General features: G+C 46.8%; 1 protein-coding gene across 7 annotated transcripts in view; it reads right to left on the bottom strand.

The window, feature by feature from the left end:
- MEIS3 (Meis homeobox 3) overlaps positions 1-17,313 on the bottom strand; it is a 65,715-nt gene that overhangs the window by 30,470 nt on the left and 17,932 nt on the right. For 5 of the 7 annotated variants that reach the window (XM_060275537.2, XM_060275536.2, XM_088672751.1 and 2 more), the window contains exons 4-6: positions 15,709-15,759; positions 12,359-12,409; positions 6,252-6,401 (exon numbers count right to left, since the gene is read on the bottom strand). In XM_060275537.2, coding sequence (XP_060131520.1) covers positions 6,252-6,401; positions 12,359-12,409; positions 15,709-15,759 — 252 coding nt within the window. The remainder of the gene's footprint in view (positions 1-6,251; positions 6,402-12,358; positions 12,410-15,708; positions 15,760-17,313) is intronic. The other 2 variants (XM_088672749.1, XM_088672750.1) reach the window with 1 other exon arrangement.

Genomic DNA, 17,313 nt, shown 5'->3' with positions numbered 1-17,313 from the left:
CATTTTCCTTTCATCCCCAACCCAGGAAGAATGATTATCAGCAGAAGGGTAGATTAGATATAGAGCCCTTCACCTGTCACCTACAAGGCAATTCTTATTCCTGAGTGCCGTGAATGGCTTGGAAGAGAAGCTTTGCAAGAACTGAGCTGATCCTTGAAAGTGCTCGGCTGTCCCAAATGCCACGCAACCAGAGTCAAATCTATATTGTATTCTTAATTAAACTAATTAGCTAACTAAATTGCCTCCCTCGCCCATACCTCAGGGCAAGGTACAAAATGCAAGGAACGTGGCGTGGAAAACCAGTTAAACACGACACAGAAAATAAGAGCAGGTGAATGTAAAGGCAGTACAAAATAGACTCCCGTGGCAGAGACCCAGCTAGGAAAACTTATAGACGGCCCATGTACATTCTGCAAACCAATTAGAACACCCTGCAATTAATTCTTTATTGACCTCGAAGCATCCCTCATCCCTGAGCATATGAGGAGGAGGAGAAAAATAGTTCTCTGGGAAAGTTTCTCTCTCTCCACCACTCCTGTTCCCCAGTCACTTTGGGTGCTCAGTATGGAAAGTTAGCCATGTGCCCCCCCATGATGGGAACTGTAGTCCAATGATTTGGAGGGCACCAGACTGCCTGCACCCCCTCAAAAGTCCTCCCAATATCCCTGCAAGGTAGACTGGTATTATTAGCACCCCTAGCGTGTTTGTAAACAGGGACCATTGGAAGGCAAATTCTTCCCTACCCTGGCCCTGCGCCAACAGGAAGAAACAAACAGACAAAATAAAGCTCAGTTGATTAGAGCATGGTGCTGATAACGCCAAGGTTGCAAGTTTGATCCCCGTAAGGGACAGCTGCGTGTTCCTGCGTTGCAGGGGGTTGGACTAGATGATCCTCAGGGTCCCTTCCAACTCTACGATTCTATGAAATTTGTTTTTCCTGGCAAGGGTATTCGGCAAGGGTGGCAGCTTTGCCGGTTCGACTTCCGCCTGTCCAGAGGCTGCTGCCAGCTCAGGGAATCCTTGCCATGGGGGAAAGGGGGCAATTCCCTTATCCGCAGCTCCCAGTTCCTTCTCCCATGCAAGCCTTTCTATCCCTCCCCATAAATCCTTTAAGGAGGAGGCCAGGATTTAGCAGGGATTTCCACAACGCCTCCGCTGGGGCTGTAATTATTTTGACCCCCCCTTCCCTTCCCTTCCCTTGCCCAATTGAACAGAGTTCAAAGGGGGACACCGGGCCTCTCGCACAGCTACCGAAGGGGCTCGGATTGCAGCCCCCCGACTTGCCGGGGGACTAAAACAAAGCCCCGGGTCCCCCGCGCCCCCGCCCTGCCCTCTCATGCCCTGCCTGATTAACCTGGCAGAGCTGATCACAGGAGCCCCACAAGCGAGAGGCCTAGGGGGTTCAGGGGGTTAAGGAGCTGCGGATTTCGAAAGCGAACCTAACACTTGTAGACCACAATAAACGGGAAGGGAGGGGTCAGGGGGTCGCTGTTTCAAACTCTAGGAAGCGAAGGTAGCAACACTAGCGGTTAATTAAGTGCAGGCCCAGGAGCTTCTGCCCAAAGCGGATTTCACGAGAGCCGCTTAAGAGTCAAGTCCAGGGCTGAGATTTGGCTCCCCAGCCAAAGGACGGAGACTTAAGGGCCATAAGCAGAGAGAAGCATGTTAACGGGGGTGGGATTTGAATGTTTAATAATTATTATTTGGGATTTGGGATATTAACATTCCCCACGCCCAATCATGAAACTGACGGCCGCAGCAAAAGCCGCTACCTTTATTTTTCTATTTATTAAAAATCGCACTTCCCTACAAGAAGATAGCACACACGGAAGAAAAACACAGTGCTACAATAAGAATGTCAAAGGAAGAATCTCAGGTTCAAAAGGCATGTCTGAATAGTACCGTTTTTAGAAGGCATAAAAAATGGGTAGGGAATGGCTCCTGCCAAATTTCTATTGGCAAGGAGTTCTGCAGGGCTGCCCCAGTCAAGGCTTGGCCCCGGGTAAAAGCCAGGCAAAAGTTACACGGCATGTAGGCTCACCCAAAGTGCACTTCTTACCTGCCCTTCATCAGAAGGCCCCACTGCAGGTGTAAAAAATGCAATATTAATATTAGCCCTAGCAATTTACAATTGGGAGAACCGAGGTTGGTCAAAATATCAGTGTCAAAGGGTAAAAATGGGAAATTCAGACGACTTGTTTAAAAAAGGGGGGGGCTCATATTGAAAGTCCTGGAGCGCAATAGCTAATCAGAACCTCCATGTAGAGGCGCAGTGTACCTGTGATAAAGCAGGGTGTGGGGTGAAAAAACAGGGGCAGGCCACCAGGCCTTGCTTACAGGCTCCCTTAGGCAGTCAGTCGCTGGTGATGGGAGAAGACAGGGCTCCATCCGACAGCGCTTTCTTTCCCCTTCATGTTCAGCGTGGAAGGGGAGATGAACGGCTAAGAAAGGAGTCGGTCCTCAGATGCCGGGCTGCGGATGTTGCTAGAATTAGCCTCCTCCTCCTCCTCCCCTCCATATCCCTGCGCCAACAACCCCCCCCCCAAAAAAACCCTCCACTCTGCGAAGCTTCCAGCCCGATAGCCCCGGGGCACATTAAAAATGCAAGGAAGTTGCTATAGGCAAATGAATGTGTTGACTGCATTAGCGGGGCTTGGGAAAAAATGAAAAAGTTGCCAGGGCGGGGAGGGGAGAGATCAGGGGCAGTGCAAGAGGCGACCACGTCTCCTTCATTACCAGCTAACTGTCAGGGGTAATTATTTTCCAAATGTCCGACCCTTTTCTTTCAAGCTCATGAATGTTGCAAGGAGAGCTGGGTTGCCCCCTCCCCCTCTTCCCTTACAGGGGAAGGGGTGAGAGTGGCCATACAGGCTGGGAGAGAAGGGGTTATATTTATTTTACACCATTATTAATCACTCCCCCCCAAAAAAAAAATTAAGGTAGACCGAAAAGAGTGGAAAGTGGCTCGAGAGATAAGGTTGGCTTTGTAGGATGCAAACACACCATTCCTTTCTCCCCCTTGCCGCTGCCGATCAAAAGGCTTTTTGAAGCAAACAGAAGCCTGCTAAACCTGTTGGGGGGCGGGACAAGGGGTACCGGGGGCGGGGGGGGGAGATCCCAAAGTCAGCTATATTTCAAAATGCTTTATGTGAGAAGTAGGGTAGCCCGAGGATATCCAAGTGTTATTTCTGCGCCTCCGCCCGCCTCAACAAAAAGTATCATCACATGGCAAAACGCTACTTGAAGGCAAAAGATTCGCACCCTTGGAACTCCAGCTAGGACTGGGGAAAGCCTCTGTTCCTAAACATTGGGGAGTCATTGGTGGAGGCCATTGGTGTAATTCTGTATGGCCTGATTTCAAGGGCTCTCTCTCTCTGCAAGTGGTCACTTCAGATCTGTGGCAAAAGTGAGCTCTTCCCTAGTCTGGCACCCTGTTGGGCGGAGAGGAAAACATTTGCTTTGGCCCCACGTATAAGAATAATAATTTTATTATTTATCTTCCCCTCATCTGACTAGGTTGCCCCAGCCACTCTAGGCAGCTTCCAACAAAATATAAAAAACACAACAAAACATCAAACCTTAAAAACTTCCCTAAACAGGGCTGCCTTCAGATGTCTTCTAAAAGTCAGATAGTTGTTTATTTCATTGACATCTGGTGGGAGGGCGTTCCACAGGGTGGGTGCCATTACCGAGAAGGCCCTCTGCCTGGTTCCCTGTAGCTTCACTTCTTGCAGGGAGGGAACCGCCAGAAGGCCCTTGGAGCTGGACCTCAGTGTCCAGGCAGAACGATGGGGATAGAGACGCTCCTTCAGGTATACAGTCAAACCTCAGTTGTCGAACATAATCCGTTCCGGAAGACCGTTCAACAACCAAGGCGTGGCTTCCGATTGGTTGCAAGAGTTTCTTGCACTCAAGCAGAAGCCATATCAGATGTTCGGGTTCCGAAAAATGTTCAAAAACCGGCATTTACTTCTAGGTTTTTGGCATTCGGGAGCCGAAATGTTCGAAAACGGAGCCGTTCGAGAACCGAGGTTTGACTGTACTGGGCAGAGGCCATTTAGGGCTTTTAAGATCACCACCAAGCCTTTGAGTTGTGCTCGGAAAAATACTGGGAGACAATGTAAATCATCTAGGACCAGTGTTATATGGTCCCGGCAGCTGCTCCCAGTCACCAGTCTGGCAGCTATATTCTGGGGTTGTAGTTTCTTACAAAAGCAGAATGTGTATTAGATAGTACCTGTAACAGACTGAAGCAGTAGATTGGGCATATTAGCCAAGTAAGAGTCTCTCAGCAGAGAAAGCGGGTTAGGTTATGATCTCCACACTTTTACGCACAAAATAGGGAGCTGGAGCAGCAGGCCCTGGATAAGAGCAGGATTTAAGACTAGAAGGGACTCTTCTGAACTCAATATGTTTGGAAGAAACAGCTGTATAAGAAATATCTGGGGTTATCATTTCCTAAACCGAAGAGGGTGGGGTCACATCATTGCAACAGCAAATGTTATGTCCCCGATACAACAACTGGGTTCTGAAAAGTTGCCATTAACTCTCAGAAAGAAAGAGGGGAGCGCCGTGAGGCCAGACAAGACTTCTTATAACTCTTGCCCAGCATAAAGAAAGCTGACCCAAGCTAGTCGGTCAGAAATGGTTAGAAAACACAAGGTCACATGATGGATTACTTATTTATTAAAGGGATTGTTTCAACCTCCCCTTTTCAGGGATGGAAAGAACAGAATTCCAGCATGTCTAGAGAGCAGAGAAAATGGTGAACATGGGATTAAAATTTCATCACAAAAAGGCAGCGCAGCTAATGGTAAGAAATAACTAATTATAAAGGGTTGTTTCCACAGCAGGAAAAGAGCTATGTCCCATTGTTTTTTAAAAAAGGGGGGGATAAATAAAGAATGTAGCATTAAGCCAGATCACTATCCTCTTTAACTGGCACAACAACTCTAGGATCCCAAATTGCAATGTGAAATAACAATCTGGAAAATCCTGCTGTTACCACAATTGCACATTGGCTATTGGGAAAATAGGAATTTGCTGTATTGCAAGTCCAACCATTGGTCCACGTAGCACATTACTGTCTACACTGGCTAGCGGTGGCTTTCCATGGTTCCAGATAAGGGTCCATCTTTTGGGATGTAATCCACTGGGAGCAGTCAAATACAACATTCCTTGTTTTCCTAGAGTGGACATGCAAGGGGATGTTTGGCCCAGCCAGTTGAAACTTCCTGTTCCTCCTGGGCTGCAGCATCCTTCCTTTTGCATGTGATAGAAGGTGGGTATTTTTATTGTACTTTTTGTATTTTGTGTGTTTTGTGTTTTATGTTTTGTTTTTGTTGCTTTATGTATTATTATTTGTATGGTTTTTTGTTTTTGAAATAAAGATGTTTATATATATATATATATATATATATATATATATATATATATATAGAAGGTGGGCATGATCTAACCTGTCCAGGTAACCAAAGGACTCCTCTGCTAGCTCCCAGTTAGCAGAAGCACTGGGATCATTCCTCTCCATATGGGGTAGATCCACATGTACATATTTGCCTTCAGGGATCCAACTGTGAACTGATGTAAGTAAACTACTTTTATAGACTTTGAATAAGATTGTGGCGTCTTTATTCTTTTAAGAGGGATTCAAGGGAACTTACCAGGAACGTACAATTCAATCTGAGACAGATTGAATTGTATAATAGTGAGAGGCTCACACTAGCCTGCAACCAGCTATGTGCTGTGTATGTAAAATGGGGGAATGTAAGCTCTGCTAAGTAAAGGAACTTGCTAGCACAAGTTAGGGAGGATATTAATAACCAATATATGCTCTCTTGCCATCCTGAACATTCCCACACCTCTCAGTCATACCTGAAGATGCTAGAGACCGAACCTTCAGCACTTTAACCCCTGAGCTATTGCAGGTAAGCATCCCAAACTCATGAATGATGCTTTGCATCAAGGGAGCGCTGTGCATGGAAATGCCACTGGGAGATCCTTACACCACACCACTTTTCCTATAAAACATTTTGCAATATAGCTGGCTTAGGGATGCCGCTGATCACCAGCGCAACATTCAGACACGCACCTGAGAATCTACATTTGCAAATTTCCATGTCGGCAGAAAACTCCTTGAAAACTTTTAAGAAAACTTTTTCTTAAAGTCAAATTATGATTGCAGCAGGCAAACGGTTCGGCTGCAGCCAGGGCCTGTTACCCAAAGCTCATGCCCCGCTCATGTGTCCTACCTGATCGGAGAGGCTGGCGCAGGAGCCGCCAAAATCTTCAAGGTCGGATTTTGAGCCCCCGTCTCTGTCGTCGATGACCAAGTCGATGGGCATCTTCCCCTTGAGGCAAGTGATGTAGCGGTGGCAGAAATTGTCACAGAGGTCATGTACCTGCCCAAAAGAAAGAAAAAAGTGAAAATGTTGGAGTGGCTGGTTTAAAAGCCAGGAATTTCCAGCTGGTAAGTATTCCACCTGAACATTCAGAACTGTTCCTGCATTTGTATTTTGTTGAATGCACCATGCATTTTGAGCTGAAGAGCACACAAACTTTTTTCCCCTACTGACCTCATGCCCTGACCCACGAGGCATTGTCCCAGACCTACCAAAACTCAACAGGACTTGTCTAGGTACTCACCCATTCAAGGTGTTTGGTGCAACCCCCAGGGTTCCCCATTTGGCCTGCCAGACCATTTAAGCCACCTGCCCTACCCAAAGAACTACAGAAGAAGGGCAGTATACAAATTTAATAAATATAATAATAATAATAATAATAATAATGGTTTGCAGCTGATTGTCTGGTCTTGCGAAGCCCCCTTGCAAGCAACTCTAAAAAGAAATTAGGCAATTTCACTGGAGGGAAAGTCTCTTAATATCTCTAAGGCAAGCTAACTAAGCAGAAACTCCATGTTCAGAGGTAGTGTACCGGAGAACATCAAATGCTGAGGGATCAATGGTAGGGGAGGCGCCTGCCTTTGTGGTCTGCCCACAAGCATCCCAGAGGCTTCTGGACAGCCATAGGATGCTGGAGCAGGTGGCCTGATCCGGCAGCAGAGCCATTCTTACACCTTTGTGTTTCATCTGCACAAGCAACTTCCCCAATTTAAAATAAAAGGGTCATAGGCTTTAGCCACGTTCGTGCCATACATTGAAAGCGTGTGGCTTCCGGCAAAGAATGCTGGGAGCTGTAGTTTCTTGAGGGTGCGGGGACACAGTGGATCAATGAGGGGCAAACAACAATTCCCAGGATTCTTTGGGGGAAGCTATGTGCTTCACAAGTACGGTGTGGATGCGAGCTTGTTTGTCCACAGTTTTATTTGTAAGCTGGGCAATGCTCAAGGCAGAGGCACCTCGCTCCCATTCCTGAAAACACATCTCCCGCTCGCCATCATGGAGCACGTTTCCTATTAGACTGTGGTCCCCATGGATCACACCTGTCTGCCTCCTACTCTGCCACCCAGAATGGCTTGCAAAATCGGTGGCCTCACTTTGCATCAGGAATAGGGGCAGTTGCCGCTGCCGCCACCTCCCCATGGGAGAGCATTCAAATATGCAACCCTCTACCCCACCAGCAGCCTGGAATGGAACAGTCCAGGCTTGAGCATTTGATTCTGCTCACTGTGTCAACCAACCCTAAACAACCAGGAGTTCTGGAAGAAACCAAGAACTCAGGGAAGGGGGGAGGGGGCAAGATATACAATGCTCATGGACTTATTCCTTTCTAATCATGGCATAACAGATCCTGCATCAGTAACTGGGTTCAAGAGCAGGAATCAGAGAGTATGTTTATATGCCCAGGATTTTCCTGCTTCATAAGAAAAGCCCCCATTTTACATATTTTTAAGTCCTCTGATTTTCTGTTTTATTCGCTTTTCTGTGCTTTTATATTGCTGTTTTATCAGGCTCTGTTTTTGTTCCTGTTTATATATATGTGGGTTTTGTAAAGTTTAGTCTTATTATTTCATTATCATTTCATTTGCTTTAACAGTATATTGTTTGTGGTTTTTTTAGACTTAGAGATTCTTGAAATACTGATCGGTTTATGAATGCTTTAACATGAATGAATAAATGCCCCATTGCCCTTTTCGAAGCTCCTCTTGAAGCACCAGGCTCTAGAAACTTGGCAGGGCTTTTGTTTTTAATAAACAGACCGCCAGCCAGGGCTTATTCTGAACGTTCATGAAGCCAGCACCTTGCTGAAACTAAGCAGGTCTGGATCTGGTAACTGCCTAGTGAATTTCTGGAGCCCCCTTAATGTTAGCATGCCAGAGATCTAAGAGACTTCAGTGGTGACTGAATGGGGCTGCCGCTTCCCCTTTTCGCCTCCCCACAGCCTTTTCTCTGACCCAGCAGAGCACCACCAACCCCCATCTCCCTCTTCTGAACTCAGAAACACCCCTTTCCCCAGGACAAAGAATTAAACCCCAGCTTCTAGAGTCCACTGCTTCCCAGCAGGTGCCCTCTGCGTGAATCAAAGGGTTAATTACATTAACAAGGGATTTATCAGGTTACAAACACTGAGTTTTATTGTGTGGCTAACGAGCTCATTACCCTAGCAAAGAGCGTGCCTTTATTTCCACACACACACACAAAACCCCATGCCCCACCTGTAGAGGCAACCAGTGGGGTTTTCGCATGTGGGTTTGGGCTGGTTAAAGGGGGGTAGACTTGAAATAACCTTTCTCCGAACCACCCACTCTTTCCCAGGGCCCACCAAATAACTCAAACAGGTGAGCAGCCTGTGCCTCGAAAGCTGGAGTGTCAGGGAGGAGAAATCTCCCTGATGTGTTAGATTTCTAGGTGAAAGGATTGTTCGATTTTTGTAAAGATAAACATTCAGGTTTCACATAGAAGGTGATCACGTCAGGGAGAAGGGTTATAGTCTAGTCCGTCCGTCCCCGACTTGCTAGCTTTCTGCGGCCACATTTATTTATTATCTATTCATTTCGTTCATGGAATTTCTATCCTGCGCTTCCTCCCAGAGGAGCCCAGAGCAGCGAGCATCAAAACGTTAAAATGGTGCAATAAAAATAAAGCATTTAGAACATCTTTTAAAAAATAAAAAATAAAATAAAGCAACAAACCACCATCAGCTGCTTGGGCAAACAGGAATATTTATAACTTTCTCAACAGTGAGGGAGACAGATGCACCTCTCCTGGGAAGGTGTTCCACACTTGGAAACCATCACCGAAAAGGCCCTGTCAAGTCACAGCACAATCTGGTTATGTTCGTTCTGCCCGCACTCCTGCTAGCGCTGGAGAGACACAAGCCACGAACCCTATCTTAGCATCACATCCAAATCAGGGATTGTGGTTTGTTTCCCTTCCAAGGAACTCCGATCTGTAGCCAAGGTTTGTCCTTGGCTTACTGGCCGTGGTTTGTTAGAGCAAAACAAACAACGGTCCCCAGTTTGGACGTGACCCTAAGCCAAGAAGCATGGCCTGTCTCTTGCAGGGAAGACCCAAAAGCTTGCATCCAATTTTAGTCCTGCTCAGAGTAGGCCCACTGAAATTAATAGGCACAGCTAACTTCAGTCAAATAATCTTACTTGCTCTTCTCTTATACTTTCTGATGATACAAAGGATGAAATTCTAACTGGGCTGACACACCAGTACAAGCAGCCTGTGATCTTAAGTACTGTGACATCAACCACCCATAGCCAAATTTCTGATTGTAGGAGGCCCAAGACCAGGCACCCCCAAACTGCGGCCTTCCAGATGTTTTGGCCTACAACTCCCATGATTCCTAGCTAACAAGACCAGTGGTTGGGGAAGATGGGAATTGTAGTCCAAAACATCTGGAGGGCCGAAGTTTGGGGATGCCTGCCGAAGACACTGGTCCAAGGTATCGCTCAGATGGAGCGGTTGCTAGGCAACAACCTCCGATGAACCCAGCTTCTTCTGAACTTAAACGCATAAGCAACAAGCACCCCATACACTTATTTCTGGGCCAGACCTTGCCAGGATAAATTATTTAGACAGGCTATGCCAACCTGGCGCACTCTAGCTGTAGTCCAAAATATTTTCAGGGCACCATGTTGGCGAAGGCCGCTTTTAGGCTGAGCCAAAGGTGATGGGAGAAGCAGCAGGGCAGCAGCGGGCAGAAGGAATGCTCTGCCTCAGCTTCCAAGTGTGATCTCGTTGGATGCCTTTCTGCAGCTTGGCCTTCAGTTACGTTTGCCTAGAACAATTGAAGCTGTCAACGTGGAGCTAGAAACCTTGAGATCCAAGCAAAAGGAGAGCTGCGAAGGAGCAGAGCTGCATGGCAAAGTGCCTCGTGGCGACCTAGCCAGCCAGCCAGCCAGCTCCTCTCAGCTCAGCTGCAGCACCGGGGCCCTGTGATGAGGTTTGCTAAACCGGAGCCACTAACCTGAAGTGGCTTCCATTGACAAGGCCATAGTGGCTTTGCTAAATATAAAATAGAAATAAAATAGAAAAATTCCTTCCAGTAGCACCGTAGAGACCAACTAAGTTTGTCATTGGTGTGAGCTTTCGTGTGCATGCACACTTCTTCAGATACACTGAAACAGAAGTCACCAGACCCTTATATAGAGTGGGAGGGTGAGGAGGGGAATTACTAAGAAGGGTGGTGGGAATGGGTAATGGGCTGATAGGTGTGACTTCTGTTTCAGTGTATCTGTGTATTCTTCAGTGTATCTGAAGAAGTGTGCATGCACACGAAAGCTCATACCACTGACAAACTTAGTTGGTCTCTAAGGTGCTACTGGAAGGAATTTTTCTATTTTATTTTTATTTTGTTTCGACGGCAGACCAACACAGCTACCTACCTGTTGCTAAATATAGTGGATTGATAGCTCAGATCTAATGTCTCACAACCTGTCCTTGGTGTATATGCCTAGCTCAGAAACGGGTGGCTGTGGGATGAAAACCTGAGCATTGTGGTGGCCAGGAGATTTGTGGATCGAGCCACAAAACCTACAAGATATATACAGTGGTGCCTCGCAAGATGAATTTAATTCGTTCCGCGAGTCAATTCGTTTTGCGAAAAATTCATCTTGCGAATCGCAGTTTCCCATAGGAATGCATTGAAATTTCTTTTTTTGCCCATAGGAACGCATTCATTACATTTCAATGCATTCCTAAGGGAAACCGCGATTCGCAAGACAACTTTTTCGCAAAACGAATTCGTCTTGCGAGTCACCATCAGATTGCAAGACGCATTCGTCTTGCAGGGCATTCATCTTGCGAGGTACCACTGTATATAAATAAACACAGAGACATATCATTTCTGTATTATTTAGCCATCCCTCTCGGGATCAGTATTAATGGGTGGGGGGCATCACTAGATTAGCATTTATCTGAAAATCTATGAGTTCTGGTGCCGTAAAAGCATAATGGAGAACTGGACTCTGAGTCTATTTTTAAAACTTCTCCCCCTCTCACTCCCATATGAGGAAATACTTCAAAATTGGAGACAGCTGTTGCTGCCGCTAGTGAGAAAGGGAAATTATTTGCAAACTTTTTTTCTTTTTCTTTTTGCTGGAGGATAACTTGGATTTTGATAAAAAAAAATTTTTTTTAAAGAATCCTATACTTTGAGATACCCTGTTTCTCATATTTTAAGGCATCCCCATAAAATAAGCCATAGCAGGATTTTTAAGCATTCAAGGAATATAAGCCATACCCCGAAAATAAGAACTAGTGATAGGCGCAGCAGCAATGCCGGCTGCGGCAGGAGGAGGAGGAAAAAAATAAGACATCCCTTGAAAATAAGCCATAGTGTGTGTTTTTTGAGGAAAAAATAAATATAAGACATGTCTTATAATATGAGAAACACGGTAGTGGGATTTTTCACTCTTTCAAATTTCCCAGGGACCACCTCAGGCTTTACTTTGAGCTATATGAAAACTAGTTTTGCAGAAGCACAGAAGAAATATGTGAGATGTTGCATTACGAGGCTGAGAATTCTGCTGTGGAGAATCTCAACTTTCCCCCCACCATCAACTTCCCTTTTATAAAGACAAGTTTCTGTCCCTCATGATAAGCCTGGAGGTGTGTGGGGAATGCCTGAAGTCTCAGGTACTGGGAGGTGGGCCTAAGTAACGTTTTCTAAGGGTTTGGTGCAGGATATCAGCAGGGAAGACATACTGACCACAACTTGACTTCTCAGCAAACTTGATTTGGCCCAACATTTGGTTTCAGCAGTTATTGTAGGAAAGCACAGCTCTCTTCCAATCAGGGATGCCTCTAATAAAGCAGGGATCAATTATGTCCTTCTGCCTCATTTCTAAATTGCTAAGTCTGGAGGTTTGGGGTTTTTTTTTGAGGGGCGAGTGTAGGGTTTGCAGGTGGGAAAAGGATAAAAGAAATTGCAAAGCAAACATCTGTACCTTTTCTAATTCCAGAAGGTGGAATCTCAGAACTTGAATAGCTTGGATCATCTGCAATTATAAAGAGAGAGAAAGTACTGTAAGTAGTTGCTAAAGATTGGTGACTGTATTACTTTTCTTAGACTGTGATACTGTTGCTGTTTTAGCCTGCCGTTTTCCCTGACACGACTCGAGGAGGCTTACAGACAAAATCAAGAACTGCTAAAAACATAGAATAATCCATCATTAAAAAGCAATTAAACATTGATAGAATTAAAACTATATGCATATATAAAATCTGTTTATAAATACACCAATAATTACAATGAAAACAGCATGGCACCAGCCTGTTAACTAAAAGCAGTCAATTCCCAAAAGCTTGTTGGAACAAAAAGGTCTTCACCTGCCAACAGAACGACAACAAGGAGGGAGCCAGGCTAGCTTCTCTAGGGAGAGAGCTCCAAAGTCTGGGAGCAGCCACTGAGGAGGCCCTGTTCCATGTCCCCACCAAGCCTTCCTGTGAGGATGGCGGGATGTAGAGAAAGGCCTCCCCTGAAGATCCCAGGCAAGTTCATATAAGAGAATACGGTCTTTCAGAGAGCTTGGGCCTACATGGTGTGGGGCTTTATAGATCATAACCAGCACTTTGAACTGTGCTCCGCTCCTCCACATGCAGCTGCTGGGTGACCTTGGGCTAGTCACACTTCTTTGAAGTCTCTCAGCCCCACTCACCTCACAGAGTGTTTGCTGTGGGGGAGGAAGGGAAAGGAGAATGTTAGCTGTTTTGAGACTCCTTAGGGTAGTGATAAAGCGGGGTATCAAATCCAAACACTTCTTCTTCTTCTTCTTCTTCTTCTTCTTCTTCTTCTTCTTCTTCTTCTTCTTCTTCTTCTTCTTCTTCTTCTTCTTCTGCCTGGAAACAGACCGGTAGCTGGTGGAGCTGTTCCAGCACGGGAGTCATCTGCTCCCTCTAACCGGCCCTGGTCAACAAATCTGGCTGCAGTTCTTTGAGCTGGTTGAGGTTTCGGAGCATTTTCCAAAGGCAGCCCCATATAGAGCATGTTACAGTCATTCCAATGGGATGTAACTTAGGCCTGTGTCACTGCGGCAAAATCAGATACACTAAACCCTCAACTTTGGTGTATTTAACTTGTGCATACAGGGCTGTCTTAAGCATATGCGGCACTGGGGTGCAAAGATCTGCCCAGCACCCCCCCCCCCAGGTTGCCCAGTCCCAGGTGCGCAGGAGGGCGGAGCCGCCCGCCCGCCTCAGCGTCTCACTGGCTCCATTGCTCCTGAACTCACAGTGCAGAGCCGCCCACAGCAGAAGAGCCCATCGCGGCACTCCGGACGACGGGCGGGATCTTCCCCGGACTCAACTCTTGGGCCCCTGGACTCTCGGCCTGGTGCCCCCGAGAGCCCAGCGCCCGGGAGCCTCACACCCCTAGCGCCTATGGGTAAGGCGGCCCTGTGTGCACATTCAGCTTTATGCGCCTGGCAAAAAATATTTTAAAATTAGAAAGCGGGTGGGCATCCATGAGAAAACGCTTTGGCAATCCCACCCGCCATTGCACCCAATGTGCTCTGACCATGCACAATTTTGACTTTAGGCATGATCCCCGGAACACAACGCCCATGTAAGTTGTGGGTTTACTGTATCTCAAGGAAGGGGTGCAGCCGGTGTACGAGCTTATTATTATGGACATATAGTGCACAGAGTGAAGATCCTAGCTTACTTCTGAAGAAAACATGCATGGACTGAGGCAAACAACTTATTAAATCCATGTTCGGAGTTAACCCATGTAAAAGGCACTATAGTCAATCCTTTGGAAAGCGTCACCCGTCTCATCTGCTGTGGCAAACAAACACATTCTTCCGGGAACCTGGGTAGAGTGAGCAGGACGGCCACGTTTGTGACGCCAGAAAGGAGGAGATGCGCCCCAAAAAAGGGGGAGGCGGAAATAAATTGCACAAATGTCAATTGATATGCAGATACCTATTTGTGAGTAATAACTATAATGTTGTGGTTAGAATAGTGGGTGAGGACCTGGAAGACCAGGGTTCAAATCCCTGCTCAGCCGTGAAATTCACTGGGTGGCCTTGGGCCAGTCACTGCCTCTCATCCTAACCTACCTCACAGGGCTGTTGAGAGGATAAAATGAGGAGGAAGAGAACCACATACGCCACCTTGAGCTCTTTGGTGGAAACCTGGGCTAGAAATGAAATGAAAACATCTCAGCAGAGTGAGGAAGACTGTAACCAGGGGAGCTGTGGGCCTGCTCACCTGTTGCCCAGGTGTAGCTAACTGCTGACGAGCAGCTTCAAGGCCTCTTCCTTCTTAGAGTTATCTATCTCTAAACTGGGCCTGGACCAGACAGCCTTTCAAATAGAGACTCTCCTTTGTAAAGGAGGATAAAGCCATCAACGGCTACTGTACTTGCCAGAAAGCAATACTTCTGAATACCTGGGAGCCGCAGGAGGGGAGATGGCTCTTGTGATTGGGTCCTCCTTGCACAGGTATCTGGGTGACCACAGTAAGAACAAGACACTGGATGGGATCCCTTTGGCCTGATCCAGCACCAGGCTCTCCTGTAGGACACGTGGCTACCCTAGTTAAGGCTGAGAGGTGGCGGCTTGCCTAAGACTTCCTAGCAGACCGATGGCTGCAGCAACTGTAGAGCCAGGGATTTTATTTGCTCGGTTTTGCTAAGCAACTGGCCTCTGCATCACCCTCAACGGAAAAGACCCAAGTTGTGTCCAATTGGCTAGCAGGCAGTGAGGATCACTGGTGGACTCATTGGCAGGCCAGTTATTCAGAATCCAGATTTGGCTCTGCTGGCTGCCATTTGCGGCCCACTAGTGTAAAGGAATGATGGTGTGTGTCTAAGATGGGCGTACGCCCTTCATGTGTTGTGGGACTACAACTCCCATTATCCTTGACCATGGTGGGTGAGGCTGCCGGGAGCTGGAGTGCAACAACATCTGGATGGCACACGCATATTAATTGATTTATTCATTGATTCATCGGCTTTTCCTCCAAGGAGCTTGAGGGGTGTAGCTGCTTCTCCCCCTCCTCGTTTAATCCCCACAACAATCTTGTGAGGGGATTGTTGGCTGAGAGGCAGTGACTCACCCAAGGTCACCCAATGACCTTCATGGACAAGTGAGGCCTTGAACCTTGGTCTTCCAGATCGTGGACCAATACTCTAGCCACTACGCTCCACTTTTTCTGAATGGAGGGTGGGTGGGGGGTGATTACTAAAATGTGAGAAAATACTTTGTGGTCCTATGCCGAGTAGGCAAGGCTGGCAGACGGACAGGGGAAATGCAGTTTAAAAACTTAAAACAAGACAAGAAAAAAGCATCCTTACCAAGTTATCCAGCTCAGGATTGGAAGAAAATAAAGGTTTTTCTGTCCTAACCTAAAAAATGGGCATTTCGGGATGGGAAGGGGGAACAGAAGAAAAACAGAAGGAGCGTTAGTACAGAGGGAGAAAACACGATAGAGAGAAATGTAAGGAATCGATGCGCATCACTGAAAAATCTGTTTCTCTCATTTCCCAGAAACTGTAAAGAAACAGCAAAAAAAATGTGACTCTCGTCCCCTGAGAGCAGCAGCTGGCAGGAGAACGTATATTTCACTTTCAAAAGTTTGCAACCTCGCTCTCTCCAAACCCCCCCCCCCAATCCTGGGAACCCCACCCCAGGAGCCCCCTGTGCTTTGAAAATTCCTCAACATTTCCCCTCCCTGTATCAAAATGCAAAAGTTTAGTTTCCCCCTCCACATGTCTCATTTAAGAAACGAAAAAGACGAGAGAGAGAAATCCCGGCAGTAAATAGTTTCAAGGCACTAAACAGACCCAGGCGCCTGGCCTCATCCTCTCCGTTCTGGGATAGGGCTCTGCCAACTTGGAGAATCAAAAAATCTGGTTCTGGTACCGGGGGGGGTGGCCTTTAAGAGGAGATCCAGAGGGAGCTGCGATGGAGTGGTGTGTGTGTGTGTGTGTGTGTGTGTGTGTGTGTGTGTGTGTGTAGTCCATTTTGGGCAGATCTGGGGTTGGAGCACAGGGCAAAAGTTGTTTACTCACCTAAGGCGAAGTTTGCCTTGCTGGTGCCTTCCAGATGTGTTTGGACTACAAATCCCATCAGACCCACTTATTCCCAGACATCTGGGGGGCACCAGCTTGGCAAAGGCTGATCTTGGGAGTACAGTTATTTTACTTTACTTTATTTTATTTTAATGGCGAGTGAGGAGGACTCCTCCATTTCCCCTTGTGTTGTGCTGGCAACTGGCTGAAAAGATACAAGGTGGGGGAAAGCTAAATCCCAGTAAAAGGAATTTCCTAATTCCCAGCTGTGTCTCAAGGACAAACAGCACATTGCTAACACATATAACAATGCCTTATGCCTTTAAAAAAGGGGGGGGGGTTGGAACTGAGAAAGACCAGTTTCTTAACCATTTCTCGGCTCACCATTTCTCTGCATCAGTTTGCTCTCTGCACCGCCCCACCACCAATATCCCCAAAGGCTTTTCTCCCCATTGGGGGCACTTCCAGACTGTCAGGTGGGACTCCATCACACAGTGGCAAATACAGGTTGCACAGTTTATTTTATTTCAACTGGCTCCGTATGCTGCTTAACACCATAAAACTACACAGTTAAAGTTCGTTAGTATCACTCGTGCGATAAACTCGCTTGTTTTTAAGAGCTTCTGGACACCCTGTTTATCAAGCATTTGTTCCGATTTGCTTGCAGGGGAGGTTAGGTGACGTTAACATAGAGAGTTGGAAGGGACCCCGAGAATCATCTAGTCCAGCCCCCTGCAATGCAGGAATCTCAACCATAGCATCCGTGACAGATGGCCATCCAACCTCTGCTTTAAAACCTCCAAGGAAAGAGAGTCCACATCCTCCCGAGGGAGACCGTTCCACTGTCCAACAGCTCTTACTGTCAGAAAGTATTTTCTGATGTTGAGC

This window comes from Zootoca vivipara, chromosome 6 (genome assembly GCF_965207765.1).
Source record: "Zootoca vivipara chromosome 6, rZooViv2.hap1.1, whole genome shotgun sequence".
Classification (NCBI taxonomy): Eukaryota; Metazoa; Chordata; class Lepidosauria; order Squamata; family Lacertidae; genus Zootoca; species Zootoca vivipara.
The sequence above is the reverse complement of the archived record's forward strand: the minus strand, read 5'-3'. Positions and strand labels throughout refer to the sequence as shown.